The sequence below is a fragment of the Schistocerca nitens genome, chromosome 4 (genome assembly GCF_023898315.1).
Source record: "Schistocerca nitens isolate TAMUIC-IGC-003100 chromosome 4, iqSchNite1.1, whole genome shotgun sequence".
Classification (NCBI taxonomy): domain Eukaryota; kingdom Metazoa; phylum Arthropoda; class Insecta; order Orthoptera; family Acrididae; genus Schistocerca; species Schistocerca nitens.
Window position 1 is genome coordinate 845,017,331 of NC_064617.1, and position 14,416 is coordinate 845,031,746.

General features: G+C 41.8%; 1 protein-coding gene across 3 annotated transcripts in view; it reads right to left on the bottom strand.

Moving 5' to 3' along the window:
* Nucleotides 1–14,416, bottom strand: part of LOC126253278 (cilia- and flagella-associated protein 45-like) — a 176,085-nt gene that overhangs the window by 61,424 nt on the left and 100,245 nt on the right. For all 3 annotated transcript variants that reach the window (XM_049954500.1, XM_049954498.1, XM_049954499.1), the window contains exon 6: nucleotides 550–723. In XM_049954500.1, coding sequence (XP_049810457.1) covers nucleotides 550–723 — 174 coding nt within the window. The remainder of the gene's footprint in view (nucleotides 1–549; nucleotides 724–14,416) is intronic.

Below are 14,416 nucleotides of genomic sequence, written 5' to 3' on the forward strand. Positions count from 1 at the left end.
TCATTGCCTCAATTTTATCACTCCTATGTATTTTAATGGGCAACAGCCTTACCGCAGTGGATACACTGGTTCCCATATGATCACCAAAGTTAAGCACTATTGGGCATGGCCGGCAATTGGATAGGTGACCATTCGGGCCACCATGCACTGTTGCCATTTTTTGGGGTGCCAACTGAGGAGCTACTTGACCGAATAGTAGTGGCTCCAGTCAAAGAAAACCATCATGACCGGAAGAGCAGTGTGCTGACCACATGCCCCTCCTCTCTGCATCCTCAGCTGAGGATGACATGGCAGTTGGATGGTCCCGATGGACCACTTGTGGCCTGAAGGTGGAGTGTTTATGTATTTTCATAAACAGAACACATTCCTAGTGGTCGTCACTAACTCCAGATGAACTACCCCTGCACAAAGGGACTGGTGACCTTGCAATGAACCAGCCAACCAAGTCACAACCATAAGCTCCTTCTCAAGGTACTGAAACCAACTCACTATTCTATTTCATGAGATTGTGAAGCTTTAAATTCAATAAAATGGAAGTATTATACTCACCCTAAGTTCTAGTGCTTGGATTTCAAGTCGTTTTTTCTCTTGTAGTTCCAACAATTGTCTGTTCACTTCATCGAGTCCCTTTTTCATTTTTTCTTGTTCTTTTTCTTTTTTGCGTACAGCTTCTTGCTCTTCTATTTGCATTTGAACTCTCAGTTTATTCATCATCTCACTCTCCTAAATAAAAAAATAATTTGCATAAATATTTCATACTAAAATGTAGACTTTCACAGCTGGAAATGTCATGTCCATTATAATTATTTGGGCTGTTATGCCATGGCCAGTAGATGAATTCTGTGTCAGTTCCCAACGTTTCATCCCCAACTGTGGGAGACATCTTCAAGGGGGTCTGCAGCTCGATGGAAGGTCCAACACACCCACTGGCTCGCTACTGACAGTGAGCCAGTGGGTGTGTTGGACCTTCCATCGAGTTACAGACCCCCTTGAAGATGTCTCCCGCAGTCGGGGATGAAACAGTGGGAAATGACACAGAATTCATCTACCAACCATGGCATAACAGCCCGGATAATTATAATGGACATGATAAATATTTCAGAATGTAAACTTATGGAACTTAATAAAATATTAACAGTTAATTCAGTTATCATGAACACTAAAGGAGTCTTATAATGGATAATAGATCTATATGTCACCATTAGTGTCACTGTAGAAACAGCTGTCTTCAACAGACACCCAAAACAAGCTTTTGTCAGCAGAATTAAAATGGTGTGCTACACTCGAAGAAGGAAGAAGAGAATGGGTCCAAAGCTTCTGCACTTAGAGTTCTTTTCCAGTAACAACAACATAAAAGAAATACTAGCTGATAAAAAATGCAGTGTTTTATCGCTGAAAGTTCAGAATCACACGAGATCAAAAAATACTGAATGAAACAGGAAATTAAAAATACCAGGAATTGACAAGAAGCAACAGTCAAGTAGTAAAAAATTGACATAGGTGATGGCCTCTTGATAAAAGAAAACACTTTGAGAGTAAAGACAAAGTACAGTAAAAGTGGGATGATAAAATGATGGCAGTTGGGAGTGGGCCAGATGATTATAAAAAATATATAACTGATTCTTCACATTCTGCCAAACACTCAATAATCGTAGATCTCGATTTAGGAAACAACATAATTTGTTCTTATCTCTTATACATCTGTTCCCTTTCTTTCCTTTAGTAGAATAAACTTATTTCCATACAAGAATATAGATTTTAAAAAAAGACAGAAAGAAAAAGCCTCATTAACAGGTCCATGACACAGGTATGCCAACAAGAAGTGTAAGAAACTTAAGACAGACAGAGCATGGCAAGAATCAAACACAAAGTGCTTTTAGCTGATTCTGGCTGGCCTCATATACAATCCTGGACAAGTAGAACCACCCATGTCAAATGGTGCTGCCCACGTGGCTCGGAGGTCACATTACAAGCAGCAGCACCCTCTCAGCTGTGCATCAATGCTCTGGGAACTAACATCAAGTCAGAGGTGCTTTCCATGCTGCCATCAACAGTCAGCTCCCTGTTTATGTCCACTGGCTGTACACTTGCCTCAGCAGCACCCTTTGTGTTGATGTCATCTGTCTCTGGAACTACTTCCATATTTGTGACTTCTGTTTCTGGCTAGCATACAAGATTCCTCCCCCTTTAATTTGTGCACATTGCTAATAATGGATGGCCTCATGCCTGCGTCTTGGAGAAGAGGCAGAAGTTGCCCGTATGTTGGCTGAAAGCTGCATGAATGCTGGAATAGTTCCAGAGAGCCAAGCTGGACCTGGGCTGGTGCTTTAGTAGTTGTCTCTGCACTGTCTGTGGTGATGGATGTGGGGCTGCCAGGAGGTCAGTTGATGTTGGCACCCGGTGAAGTTCAGGTGTAAGAGGAAGAGCTGCCTCCAGTGATGTACAAGTCTTGGTGACGTGGCGGTGGCTGCATGCCCCGACAAGGCTGCATCTGCACATACTTCACTATTCTCAGTAGAGACAACACAGATGTAGAATCCCTGATGTTAGTGATTGTCAGTAGAGCCCTCCTGAGATGACACCCACAGCAAGAGTAGGTGTTGCATGGTTGTCAGAAATGGAGTAATTCAGCATAGCTGTGACTGTTTGCTGGCATAATCCTACAAGTGCTAAGAAATCAGATTATCCTTGCCTCTGCTGACATTGCTTCTCTGGCCTTTGACATCTGTTGTTTGAATGTGCACACCATTCTTTTTGCCTCACTGTTAGATACTGGGTGAAAAGGTCTCATCCTCATGAGCAATATCTGATACTGGGAGCAGAAATCTGTGAATGGTTTTAGATGTACATTGGGTACTGTTGCCCATTACTATGGTGCATGGGAGGCCTTCTATTGCTAACATTTTTGTCAGCACCTGGAGGTTGGCTTCTGTGTTGGCGAACCTCATATTGACCACATAAGCATAGTTCAATGGTGCATCCACCGTTATGAACCACATTGTATTTAGGAAAGACCTTGCAAAATCTAGGTGTATCTTGTTTGACAGCTGTTGTAGTGCTGCCCATGATGATGATGATGATGATGATGATGATGATGATGTTGGTTTGTGGAGTGCTCAACAGCACCTGTACAAGTTCCCAATCTTTCCAGTTCCAATCTCACCACTTCCCAAATGATGATGAGATGATGAGGACAACACAAATGCCCAGTACCCGGGTGGAGAGAATCCCCAACCCAGCCGCGAATCGAACCCGGGACCCCGTGATCCAGAAGTAGCAATGCTAACCACTAGACCACCAGCTGAGGGCTACTGCCCATGGTGCACTCTTTTGTGATGGAACTGCTTGACGCTCAGCACATCTGATAATAGCATGTGCTGGTATTTGCAATTTTTATCAGTCAGTGGCCAGTGTACATGATGGCCGTCAGTACGCCATGTTCACCCAGTGGCTCCAATGAAGAAGGTGGAACATTTGGGAACTTGATGACTGGAGAATGACTATGCAAAGTTCATTGTAATCTGCAGCTAGTAGTATAACTCCATCAAAAACTGAGAGACAGTTTTTCAAATTTCAGGTCAGCAGTGGGAAGCTGTGGAGATGGATGAAACCAGAGCAGGATGTGCTGAAGTGTTAAGTCTTGTCTTGTGGCATAGGCTAGCTTGGTGCCTGTTATTGGAAAGTTTAGCACAGCATAGTGGGATGATGAGTTGATCTGGAAGCAAGCCTCTTCCTTACTATCAAATGTTAAATTGGGACCCATGGGCAAATGGGACAATTTGTTGTGGGCTTATAATGAATTTTGTAGTTGTAGCGACTGAGGAGCAAGACCCATCATTGCAGGCACTGTGCTATCTGCTCTGCCATGGCACAGCCTAAATATTGCCAGTAAGGGATTATGATCAGTGATTAGATGGAACAACAATCCTTAGAAATAGGTGTGAAGATTTTAGATGCTGTACATGATGGCTCAGGTTTCCGATTCTATCTGGCAATAATTCTTCTGAGCAGATTTTAGTGTTTTTAAAGCATACATTATTAATTGTTCAACCTTTTTAGCATTCTTTTGAGGCAATAATATCCCTAAGCCATAGGATGAGGCATCAGTTGTAAAGATCAGTGGTCAGCTGCGTTCAAATGATGATAGGCATGGGATGGATCATACATGTACCTTCAGCTTTTTGTAGGACCTTTTGCTGGCTATTGACCTTTTGAACTGTATCCCCTTCTTTTGCAGCTGGTTAATACACAGACAATAGTAGCTGTATATGAATAAATTTCACGTAATAGTTTACTTAGCCTTTGAAAGATTGCAATTCTTTTCCATTCTTTGGTACTGGCACTTGGTCAGTGCCTTCTAAGTGATACTGTGTTGGACAGATGCCATTTTTGTTTAGTATGTGCCACTAATATTCCAGTTATGCCTGAAACAATTTGTTCTAGTTGCTTCATAGTCCAGCTGCCTGCAATTTCTTGAATAAAATGTGTAGATTTGAAATGTTCCTGCAGATTAGCTCTCATGACGACAATGCCATCCAAATAGTTCATGAACGATGGTATGTCTTTCAACAAATCCTCTGATTTCTGTTGGAACAGTGGTAGTGTGCTAGCAATGCTGAAAGGCAAGTGGTGAAACTGGTAGAAACTGAAACTTTATTAAACACAGCTACTGACACTCCTTTTACAATGTGATCTGCAGTTATGCATCAAAAAGATCAATCTTTTAGAAGTAATATCTGTCACAAACATTGACTAAGAGTTCTTTGGGCGTGGAAGTGGGTAAACATCAGTAACTACTTGCGAACTGACTGTTACTTTAAAGTCTCCATAAAGGCATAGTTTCGAATTTGGTTCATTTATAACCACCAATGGTGTTTCCCATTGATTTGAAGTGATTTGTTTGAGAATGCTCTGCTGCTCTAATTGATTTAGTTCAGAGTTAACTGCCTCATTTAATCTGAATAGAATGGGTTGAGACACAAGGAAATGGGGAACAGCCAAAGACGAATTTGTATATGAGAAGTTATATCGGCTGTATGGTTTGTTTCACATCCCAGTCTGAATGAAATTATGGCAGAAAATACTTTATGCAGTGTCTCTGTCGACTGAAATGGATTTGTGTACAAAACTAGGCTTATTTTATCAGTGATAGTAAACCAAAAAGGTGGAAAGGAGTCTACCCAAAAATATTCTCTACTGCTATGTGCTCTACTACAAGTATGTGCAGATTTTGAGAAACATTCCTATAACCAGTATTTGTTGAAAACATTCTCTAGTGTGAGATTTAATGGTTGTCAGTTTAAAGTATTCTCTATAGCTGTGCCCATAAACACTTGTTTTGGCAGTCTAAGTGAGTCTGTTGTCTATGGCCTTATACTGCTGGCATCCATGTGTGCCACATGGGGCCCTGGTGGGCATAAATGGGCGCTACTGCTCCGACACACCACTGCAAGATGTCATCAACATCTCTACTTCGCACAGCTTGCCTAGCAAAGTGGACTGTTGAAGTGTCACCGTGTTTTGATATAGCCTTCACATATGGGAGCGATTGGCACTAATGTTGAACTGTCGTGCCATTTAATAATGAAAAAGACTCTGAAAAGGAACAGGAATGACACCACTTGCATAACTTTGAATGGTTGAGTGACATGTAGAACTTCTTCCAAGAACTGGTGAAGCCTCTCCTCTTGAGCTGATAATCAATATTGTATCAGTGTCAGTTAAAGCCATTGTTGTTCAAACAGCTTCGCTAAAACTGGGTCCATCCTGAAGTCATTTTAGCTTTTCACCAACATTCTACTTCAACTAGTATTTACTACATGCTCACTACAGTACACAGCATAATCATCTGCTGAGTCCAGCGGCGATCCAGAGCAGAGTACAGAGAGGCAGTGCTCATTCCTAAATTAGACAGTTTGTCCATAACTGGAGACCATGATGCATTCTGAGGCAGAGTCTAATGCACAGTACTCACTTGTTGGTTTGATGATAAAGCTGTAAACAGAGTCCAGGTCACAGGAATGTCAACAATGGTGCATGAAACATAAGGCAACTGGAGGATGGTGAGACTCAAATACAAATTGCCTGCAGCTGACTTTATATACAGCCCTGGATGAGCAAATCCATGCAGGTCACACTGTGCTGCTAGTGGGGCTTGCAGGTCATGTGAAGATTAGTGGTGCCCTCTCAGTTATGTTCTGAAAGTGCAGAAAGCAAAGCCATGTTGGAGGCACCCACCATGTTGCCATCAACAACCTCCATGATCAGTTTCATGTTTATGTCTGCTGGCTGTATTTATGTCTTCTGTTTCCAGCTGGGATACAAGAGATAGTGTTTTTGATTACAGCTTATGGGGGGATAAACATGAAGCCACAGAAATAATAACTTTCAGAAAGAAAGTATTCTTCATCCAGTAAAAGAGGAGACAACATCGAGGGAAAAACTGTGGGACTGCTACTTAGCCACCTAATTTAAAAGGACATATGCATCTTCCACATTTGCATTATTCAGTGATGAAATGTATTTATTTAACAACACCAATCTATTTTGAAGTGAATATTCAGACTACATTCAAGAGAAAACTTGAGTCACAGTAAAGAGTAACACAAGCTTAGGAACCCCTGTTACATCAGTCTTTTAAGTAAAAGAGAGCAATGGAGTACAGAACATCATTTGAAGATACACCTGAAACAAGCTGAAATCAAATGACCATGAGGAAATAAATGTACATTCATCTATAAATAACGGCAATGTGGAAGATGGATGGGTCCTTTCAAAGTTTTTCGATGCAGGGCTCAAAAAAAGAACTCATTATTTTGAAAGATTTTTCTTTTTTTTTGCCCTTTTCTTCACATGTATTGGCTTATTTCTTGTGTGACATTTGACTATCTAAGATGTATCAGTTGTGTAGATCACTGAGATGAATGCATGAAAAAGTGTGGTACTACAGCAGTGCTTTGATGATGAACCATAATGGGATTGAACCAAGTGTCAACATATACCCTATTCCTAATACTACTGAGATGCCCACCAAAATTAATGTCTAATCCAATGGACCCCCTCCACGAACCATGGACCTTGCCGCTGGTGGGGAGGCTTGCGTGCCTCAACGATACAGATAGCCGTACTGTAGGTGCAACCACAATGGAGGGGTATCCGTTGAGAGGCCAAACGAACGTGTGGTTCCTGAAGAGGGGCAGCAGCCTTTTCAGTAGTTGCAGGGGCAACAGTCTGGATGATTGACTGATCTGGCCCTGTAACACTAACCAAAACAGCCTTGCTGTGCTGGTACTGCGAATGGCTGAAAGCAAGGGGAAACTACAGCCGTAATTTTTCCCGAGGGCATGCAGCTTTACTGTGTGATTAAATGATGATGGCGTCCTCTTGGGTAAAATATTCCGGAGGTAAAATAGTCCCCCATTCGGATCTCCGGGCGGGGACTGCTCAAGAGGACATCATTATCAGGAGAAAGAAAACTGGCGTTTTATGGATCGGAGAGTGGAATGTCAGATCCCTTAATCGGGCAGGTAGGTTACAAAATTTAAAAAGGGAAATGGATAGGTTAAAGTTAGATATAGTGGGAATTAGTGAAGTTCAGTGACAGGAGGAACAAGACTTTTGGTAAGGTGAATACAGGGTAATAAATACAAAATCAAATAGGGGTAATGCAATCAATAAAAAGTAGGAGTGTGGGTATGCTACTACAAACAGCATAGTGAACGCATTATTGTGTCCAAGAGAGACACGAAGCCCATGCCTACTGCAGTAGTACAAGTTTAGATGCCAACTAGCTCTGCAGATAATGAAGAAGTTGATGAAATGTATGATGAGATAAAAGAAATTATTCAGGTAGTAAAGGGAGATGAAAATTTAATAGTCATGGGTGACTGGAATTCGACAGTAGTAAAAGGAAGAGAAGGATACATAGTAGGTGAATATGGATTGGAGCTAAGAAATGAAAGAGGAAGCCACCTGGTAGAATTTTGCACAGAGCATAACTTAATCATAGCTAACACTTGGTTCAAGAATCATTAAAGAAGGTTGTATACATGGAAGAACCCTGGAGATACTGGAACATTTCAGACATATTATATAATGGTAAGACAGAGATTTAGGAACCAGGTTTTAAATTGTAAGACATTTCCAGGGGCAGATGTGGACTCTAACCACAGTCTATTGGTTATGAACTGTAGATTAAAACTGGAGAAACTGCAGAAAGGTGGGAATTTAAGGAGATGGGACCTGGATAAACTGACTAAACCAGAGGTTGTACAGAGTTTCAGGGAGAGCATAAGGGAACAATTGACAGGAATGGAGGAAAGAAATACAGTAGAAGAAGAATGGGTAGCTTTGAGGGATGAAGTAGTGAAGGCAGCAGAGGATCAAGTAGGTAAAAAGACGAGGGCTAGTAGAAATCCTTGGGTAACAGAAGAGATACTGAATTTAATTGATGAAAGGAGAAAATATAAAAATGCAGCAAGTGAAGCAGGCAAAAAGGAATACAAACGTCTCAAAAATGAGATCGACAGGAAGTGCAAAATGGCTAAGCAGGGATGGCTAGAAGACAAAAGTAAGGATGTAGAGGCTTATTTCATGAGGGGTAAGATAGATACTGCCTACAGGAAAATTAAAGAGACCTTTGGAGAAAAGAGAACCACTTGCACGAATATCAAGAAATCAGGTGGAAACCCAGTTCTAAGCAAAGAAGGGAAAGCAGAAAGGTGGAAGGAGTATATAGAGGGTCTATACAGGGGTGATGTTCTTTAGGACAATATTATGGAAATGGCAGAGGAGATAGATGAAGATGAAATGGGAGATACAATACTGCGTGAAGAGTTTGACAGAGCACTGAAAGACCGAAGTCAAAACAAGGCCCCGGGAGTAGACAACATTCCATTAGAACTACTGACAGCATGGGAGAGCCAGTCCTGACAAAACTCTACCATCTGGTGAGCAAGATGTATGAGACAGCCAAAATTCCCTCAGACTTCAAGAAGAATATAATAATTCCAATCCCAAAGAAAGCAGGTGTTGACAGATGTGAAAATTACCGAACTATCAGTTTAATAAGTCACAGCTGCCAAATAGTAATGCGTATTCTTTACAGACAAATGGAAAAACTGGTAGAAGCCGACCTCAGGGATGATCAGTTTGGATTCCGTAGAAATGTTGGAACACATGAAGCAATACTGACCCTACGACTTATCTTAGAAGCTAGATTAAGGAAAGGCAAACCTATGTTTCTAGCATTTGTAGACTTAGAGAAAGCTTTTGACAATGTTGACTGGAATACTCTCTTTCAAATTCTGAAGGTTGCAGGGGTAAAATACAGGGAGCAAAAGGCTATTTACAATTTGTACAGAAACCAGATGGCAGTTAGTCGAGGGACATGAAAGGGGAGCAGTGGTTGGGAAGGGAGTGAGACAGGGTTGTAGCCTCTCCCCGATGCTATTCAATCTGTATATTGAGCAAGCAGTAAAGGAAACAAAAGAAAAGTTCGGAGTAGGTATTAAAATCCATGGAGAAGAAATAAAAACTTTGAGTTTCACCGATGACATTGTAATTCTGTCAGAGACAGCAAAGGACTTGGAAGAGCAGTTGAACGGAATGGACAGTGTCTTGAAAGGAAGGTATAAGATGAACATCAACAAAAGCAAAACGAGGATAATGGAATGTAGTCGACTTAGATCGGGTGATGCTTCGGGAATTAGATTAGGAAATGAGACACTTAAAGTAGTAAAGGAGTTTTGCTATGTGGGGAGCAAAATAACTGATGGTGGTCGAAGTAGAGAGGACATAAAATGTAGACTGGCAATGGCAAGGAAAGCGTTTCTGAAGAAGAGAAATTTGTTAACATCGAGTATAGATTTAAGTGTCAGGAAGTAGTTTCTGAAAGTATTTGTATGGAGTGTAGCCATGTATGGAAGTGAAACATGGCCAATAAATAGTTTAGACAAGAGGAGAATAGAAGCTTTCGAAATGTGGTGCTACAGAAGAATGCTGAAGATTAGATGGGTAGATCACATAACTAATGAGGAGGTATTGAATAGAATTGGGGAGAAGAGGAGTTTGTGGCACAACTTGACTAGAAGAAGGGATTGGTTGGTAGGACATGTTCTGAGGCATCAAGGGATCACCAATTTGGTACTGGAGGGCAGCGTGGAGGGTAAAAATCGTAGAGGGAGACCAAGAGATGAATACACTAAGCAGATTCAGAAGGATGTAGGCTGCAGTAGGTACTGGGAGATGAAGAGGCTTGCACAGGGTAGAGTAGCATGGAGAGCTGCATCAAACCAGTCTCAGGACTGAAGACCACAACAACAACAACAATCCAATGGAAGGATCACCATCAACAGAGTCACAATCCCTCACTTTATGAGGCACTGTCGAGACATGATAATCTTACACTGACAGTCTACTGAATTGGAAGTGTACCCCACAATTTTTCTCACCTTTGCAGCCAACTAGATATGAAGAAAATTTTTTCTACTATTAAGATTTGGTTCAACTTTATGTAAAGTACCACTGTATTGGTAGATGTTAGAAGCCTTGGCTAGGGTGGCAATTTAGACTGAAGAGAAAAGATTAATAAAGGACTAAGCAGCAAACCTCTCCAAGGTACTAGCTCCAAAGTGAAATAGAAGGAAGTGAAATTGAGGAAATAATATTTTTGATATTAACAAATTAACATTCCAGACTAACTTCCATTTTCCTACATTTTGTCTCTTTTCAACTCAGTATCCTCATCCACTACAAAAGATTTTTGACATTTCTAAAGTTCTTTAGATGAATGTCCAAAGTTCTTGGATTTGCCTTTGTGATAAAGGTCTCACACACCTTTTGATGTCTGTGACACTAAATGTCACTTCCACTGTTTTTTCTCTGTATCTTGTTTCTGACTGAAACTCCAACATTCTGATTTGTATGATCATATTGGCTATAGCTGCATTAGATTTGAAGACTATAATGTATTTTCTCATTATTTTACACTTCCGTCATTCAGTCATATTGGGAGGAGAATTCATTTCACAATATTCTCTTGTTCATTTGTTGCTCAGTTATTTACTTACATGTTCCATATATGTTTATGATAAAGACTAGAATGTGGTATGAGTCATTTTTAATGTGTAGTGAACCTATTAAAAAACCATATTTGTTGTTAACAGTCACTTAAACTAGCATTATGTCCAATTACGTTCTGCAAATCATCCAACCTGTGTGGAAGGGGTTGATGACAGACAGAGACAATACATTTATATATGTATGCATGTGTAGTTGAGGGGGGGGGGGGGGGGTGGCAGCATCCACTGATCTATTGTGATATACATCACTGATGTATGATAAGTGGAATATCTGTGACTTGATCACAGACTTCAGTGTGTTCTTAGCTTCAAAGCAGAACAGACATATATCTTTTACTGTGCAATAAAGCATTATTATAGTTCTGTATCATGTCATACCTCAATTATATTGTACCCACACCATACAATTTCTGCATTGGCAACCCGCAACGACTGAAATTATGCCAAATATGTACTGAACTAGATACTACACTACAACAATGAAGTGCACATGTAACCATCATGTGCCGAAATTCACACATTACACTGATGTTTTCCTTTATGGACAGTGTAATGCTTCTCAGCTGGCTCTCTGACTGTTAATAGACATCAATTGTGCAAGTGATGTGCTTCAGTACTGTGGTTCAACTTACAACATTAGAGCTGAACAATCAAAAACAACAAACAATTTACTAAGGGGCCACATTGCCACATCCATCTTGCAACTGCTGAACTACAGTATTCTGTTGGCTTGGATTCAAACACATTTGCCATAATTCAATGTCTTCATGGACAACACATGAACAACTACATCAAGAACACTTCACCAAATACCAACGATGCATTCATACCACTGGCAACAGTGCTGGTGGCCATGCACTGCGGTACCAGCTTCCCCATGCTTAATTCCACCCAGCAGTCAAGTCTGACCAACACCACCCAACTACCAGAAAATCTGACTTCACAATGCTCACCTGAAGTGATGACTAATGCATGACATCAACAAATCCTTGCTTCCCTGTATTCACTGACACACAACACTGCTAGTCATGCTGCACCTGACCCTACACAGATCACCACCCTTCATGTCACACCCATGCAACCACGTTATACCACTGACATGACTGCACCCACATCTGTGCAAAACATCTTCTACCAAATCACACCTGCACTATCGTAACATGCCACCAACCCCACCATGCTTACACTTGCACAGGGACTCCTAACTGCATCACACTAAGTAACTATGCCCTACAAATCACCTTCTCCAAGTGAGCCCAATTTGACAACAATGTGTGCAATGGTTGCCTGTCTTGTGACTACTCAATAGTGCCTGCAACAAGTTCAGGTATTCAAGAAGACTATTCTAATCATTTCAAGGCTCCACACAGTAGCAAATCTTCTCTCACTCAACCTACAATGACTGCTACCCGACTTAACATCTCCGAACTTCTCATCGACTTGGACTCTGATGAGCATTCTACAAAGCTTCCACCTCTGCTGGTCCCAATTCCAAGGATAATGTTTTCAAATATGCTGCCTGCCTCATTCCCTCTGATGAACAACCTGTGGCAGGTATAAGTTCTGACATCAACCCTCTACTAATTGACGGCTCATTGACAAAGGACTAACCTACGACGTTTTAGCCACACTAAGCTACCAGATCATTGATCACAGTGCACAAATTGATGACCCAAGCTGTACAACAATCACCATCTCGCCACCTCACATGGACATTCTCTGTTAAGGACAGCACAAAACCAGACCTAGCAATAGTCTTTTTATGCTAATTCCACCTCTCCTTGGTCATATGACAAGCCACACTCCTGTACTTTAATAAGGGCTGCTGCATCCCAGGACTTTTGCCACCAAGACAAACAACAGGAAGACTATCATACAACCATCGACACACCCAAGCAGTGTGCCTCCTCGGCTGAAGAGCTCTTGGTGATTCACCAACACCACACTGACTGCTGTGCATCACTGAACACATTCCACATGAGGCACATGTTGCTCCTGCAAAGTAATGAAGATATATCTACTGCCCTCACCCAGATGTGCAAGCAGCTCATGATCTTGTCACTTAACTGTCATGACAACAAGAGTGGGAGCACATGCGGGGCTCCAGTCTCACCAATCAGTCACGTCCACCTAACATCCAATCATACTCACTCCCCACTCCAATGAGTCACACCCACCCAACATCCAACAATGCTCACTCCTCAGTCTTCCCAGCATGCACATTGCCACTGACACTGAACACACAGCAAAGCACACATATTAGTACAACATGCCCTGCCTCGCCATCCAGCTACCCTGCTGCTGGCATCATTGGGCACACCCCTCCAGCTCTACAGCACACCATTGCCACATCTCTTCCACACGACTCTCCACCATGTAGCTCAACTGCTGCCTGCAGCTGATTTTCATATGACAACACTGACTCCACTGGTAATGTTTACCTGTTTTGTGCTTGACAACAGCTACCACAGGCTCATGATGCTCTATGATGCTTTTTTAACCATTTTCAAGCACGCAATTCGCATTCACCCACCACTGACAACTACAGCACCTCTTCCTGACACAAGTTCGCGACAACACCACCAGACTCTGTGACTGCATCTTCATCTATACCAACTTGAACAATGATCCAAAACACGTTGGTGCCCTGCATTCCTAGCTCTAAATGGTCCCAATTCTGTCATGGATGGCTTCTGTGCAGATAACGCCCATTGATTTTCACTCCAGCAAATAAATTAGAAACTCACATCAACCGCACATCCCCCTCCATTCCTTTGATCAGATCAAAGTCTCTCTCCTCATCATTGACACCCTGCTCCCACCTCTTTGGTCATACCACCGGCATCTGTGTGGTCACACTGGGTGTTTCCACATCAGCTTCAGCCAAACCACCTGTTCAGCACTCATACTATACCCACTGTGACTTTGAGAGATGATCCAATTGTGTTTCATGAAAGTGCCAGCCAGGGCACGATTAGTCATGCGCATCTGGACAACATCACTTTGAGAAATGATTTGGTCATGACTATGGAAGTCCCAGCCATGGCATGAGCAGTCATTCACATCAGTACCCACCATTGAAGCAGTCACTGATCCCACTTTTGTCTCCCCTCCAGTGCTCCACACTGTAGGAAGGAGGAGGGGGAGAAGGGGGCAGGCATGGGCTCTGTGGGAACATTCACTGGGATATGCATCACTGACATCACAAAGTTACAAAAAATATTATTTTCCATAACCAGTTATTGCCTTTCCTGTAGACTTACCCTGTTCTCTCCCTTCAGCCAAGGATATGGCTGATGTTCTTAATGAACCCACTGACTGCTACAAATGTACCT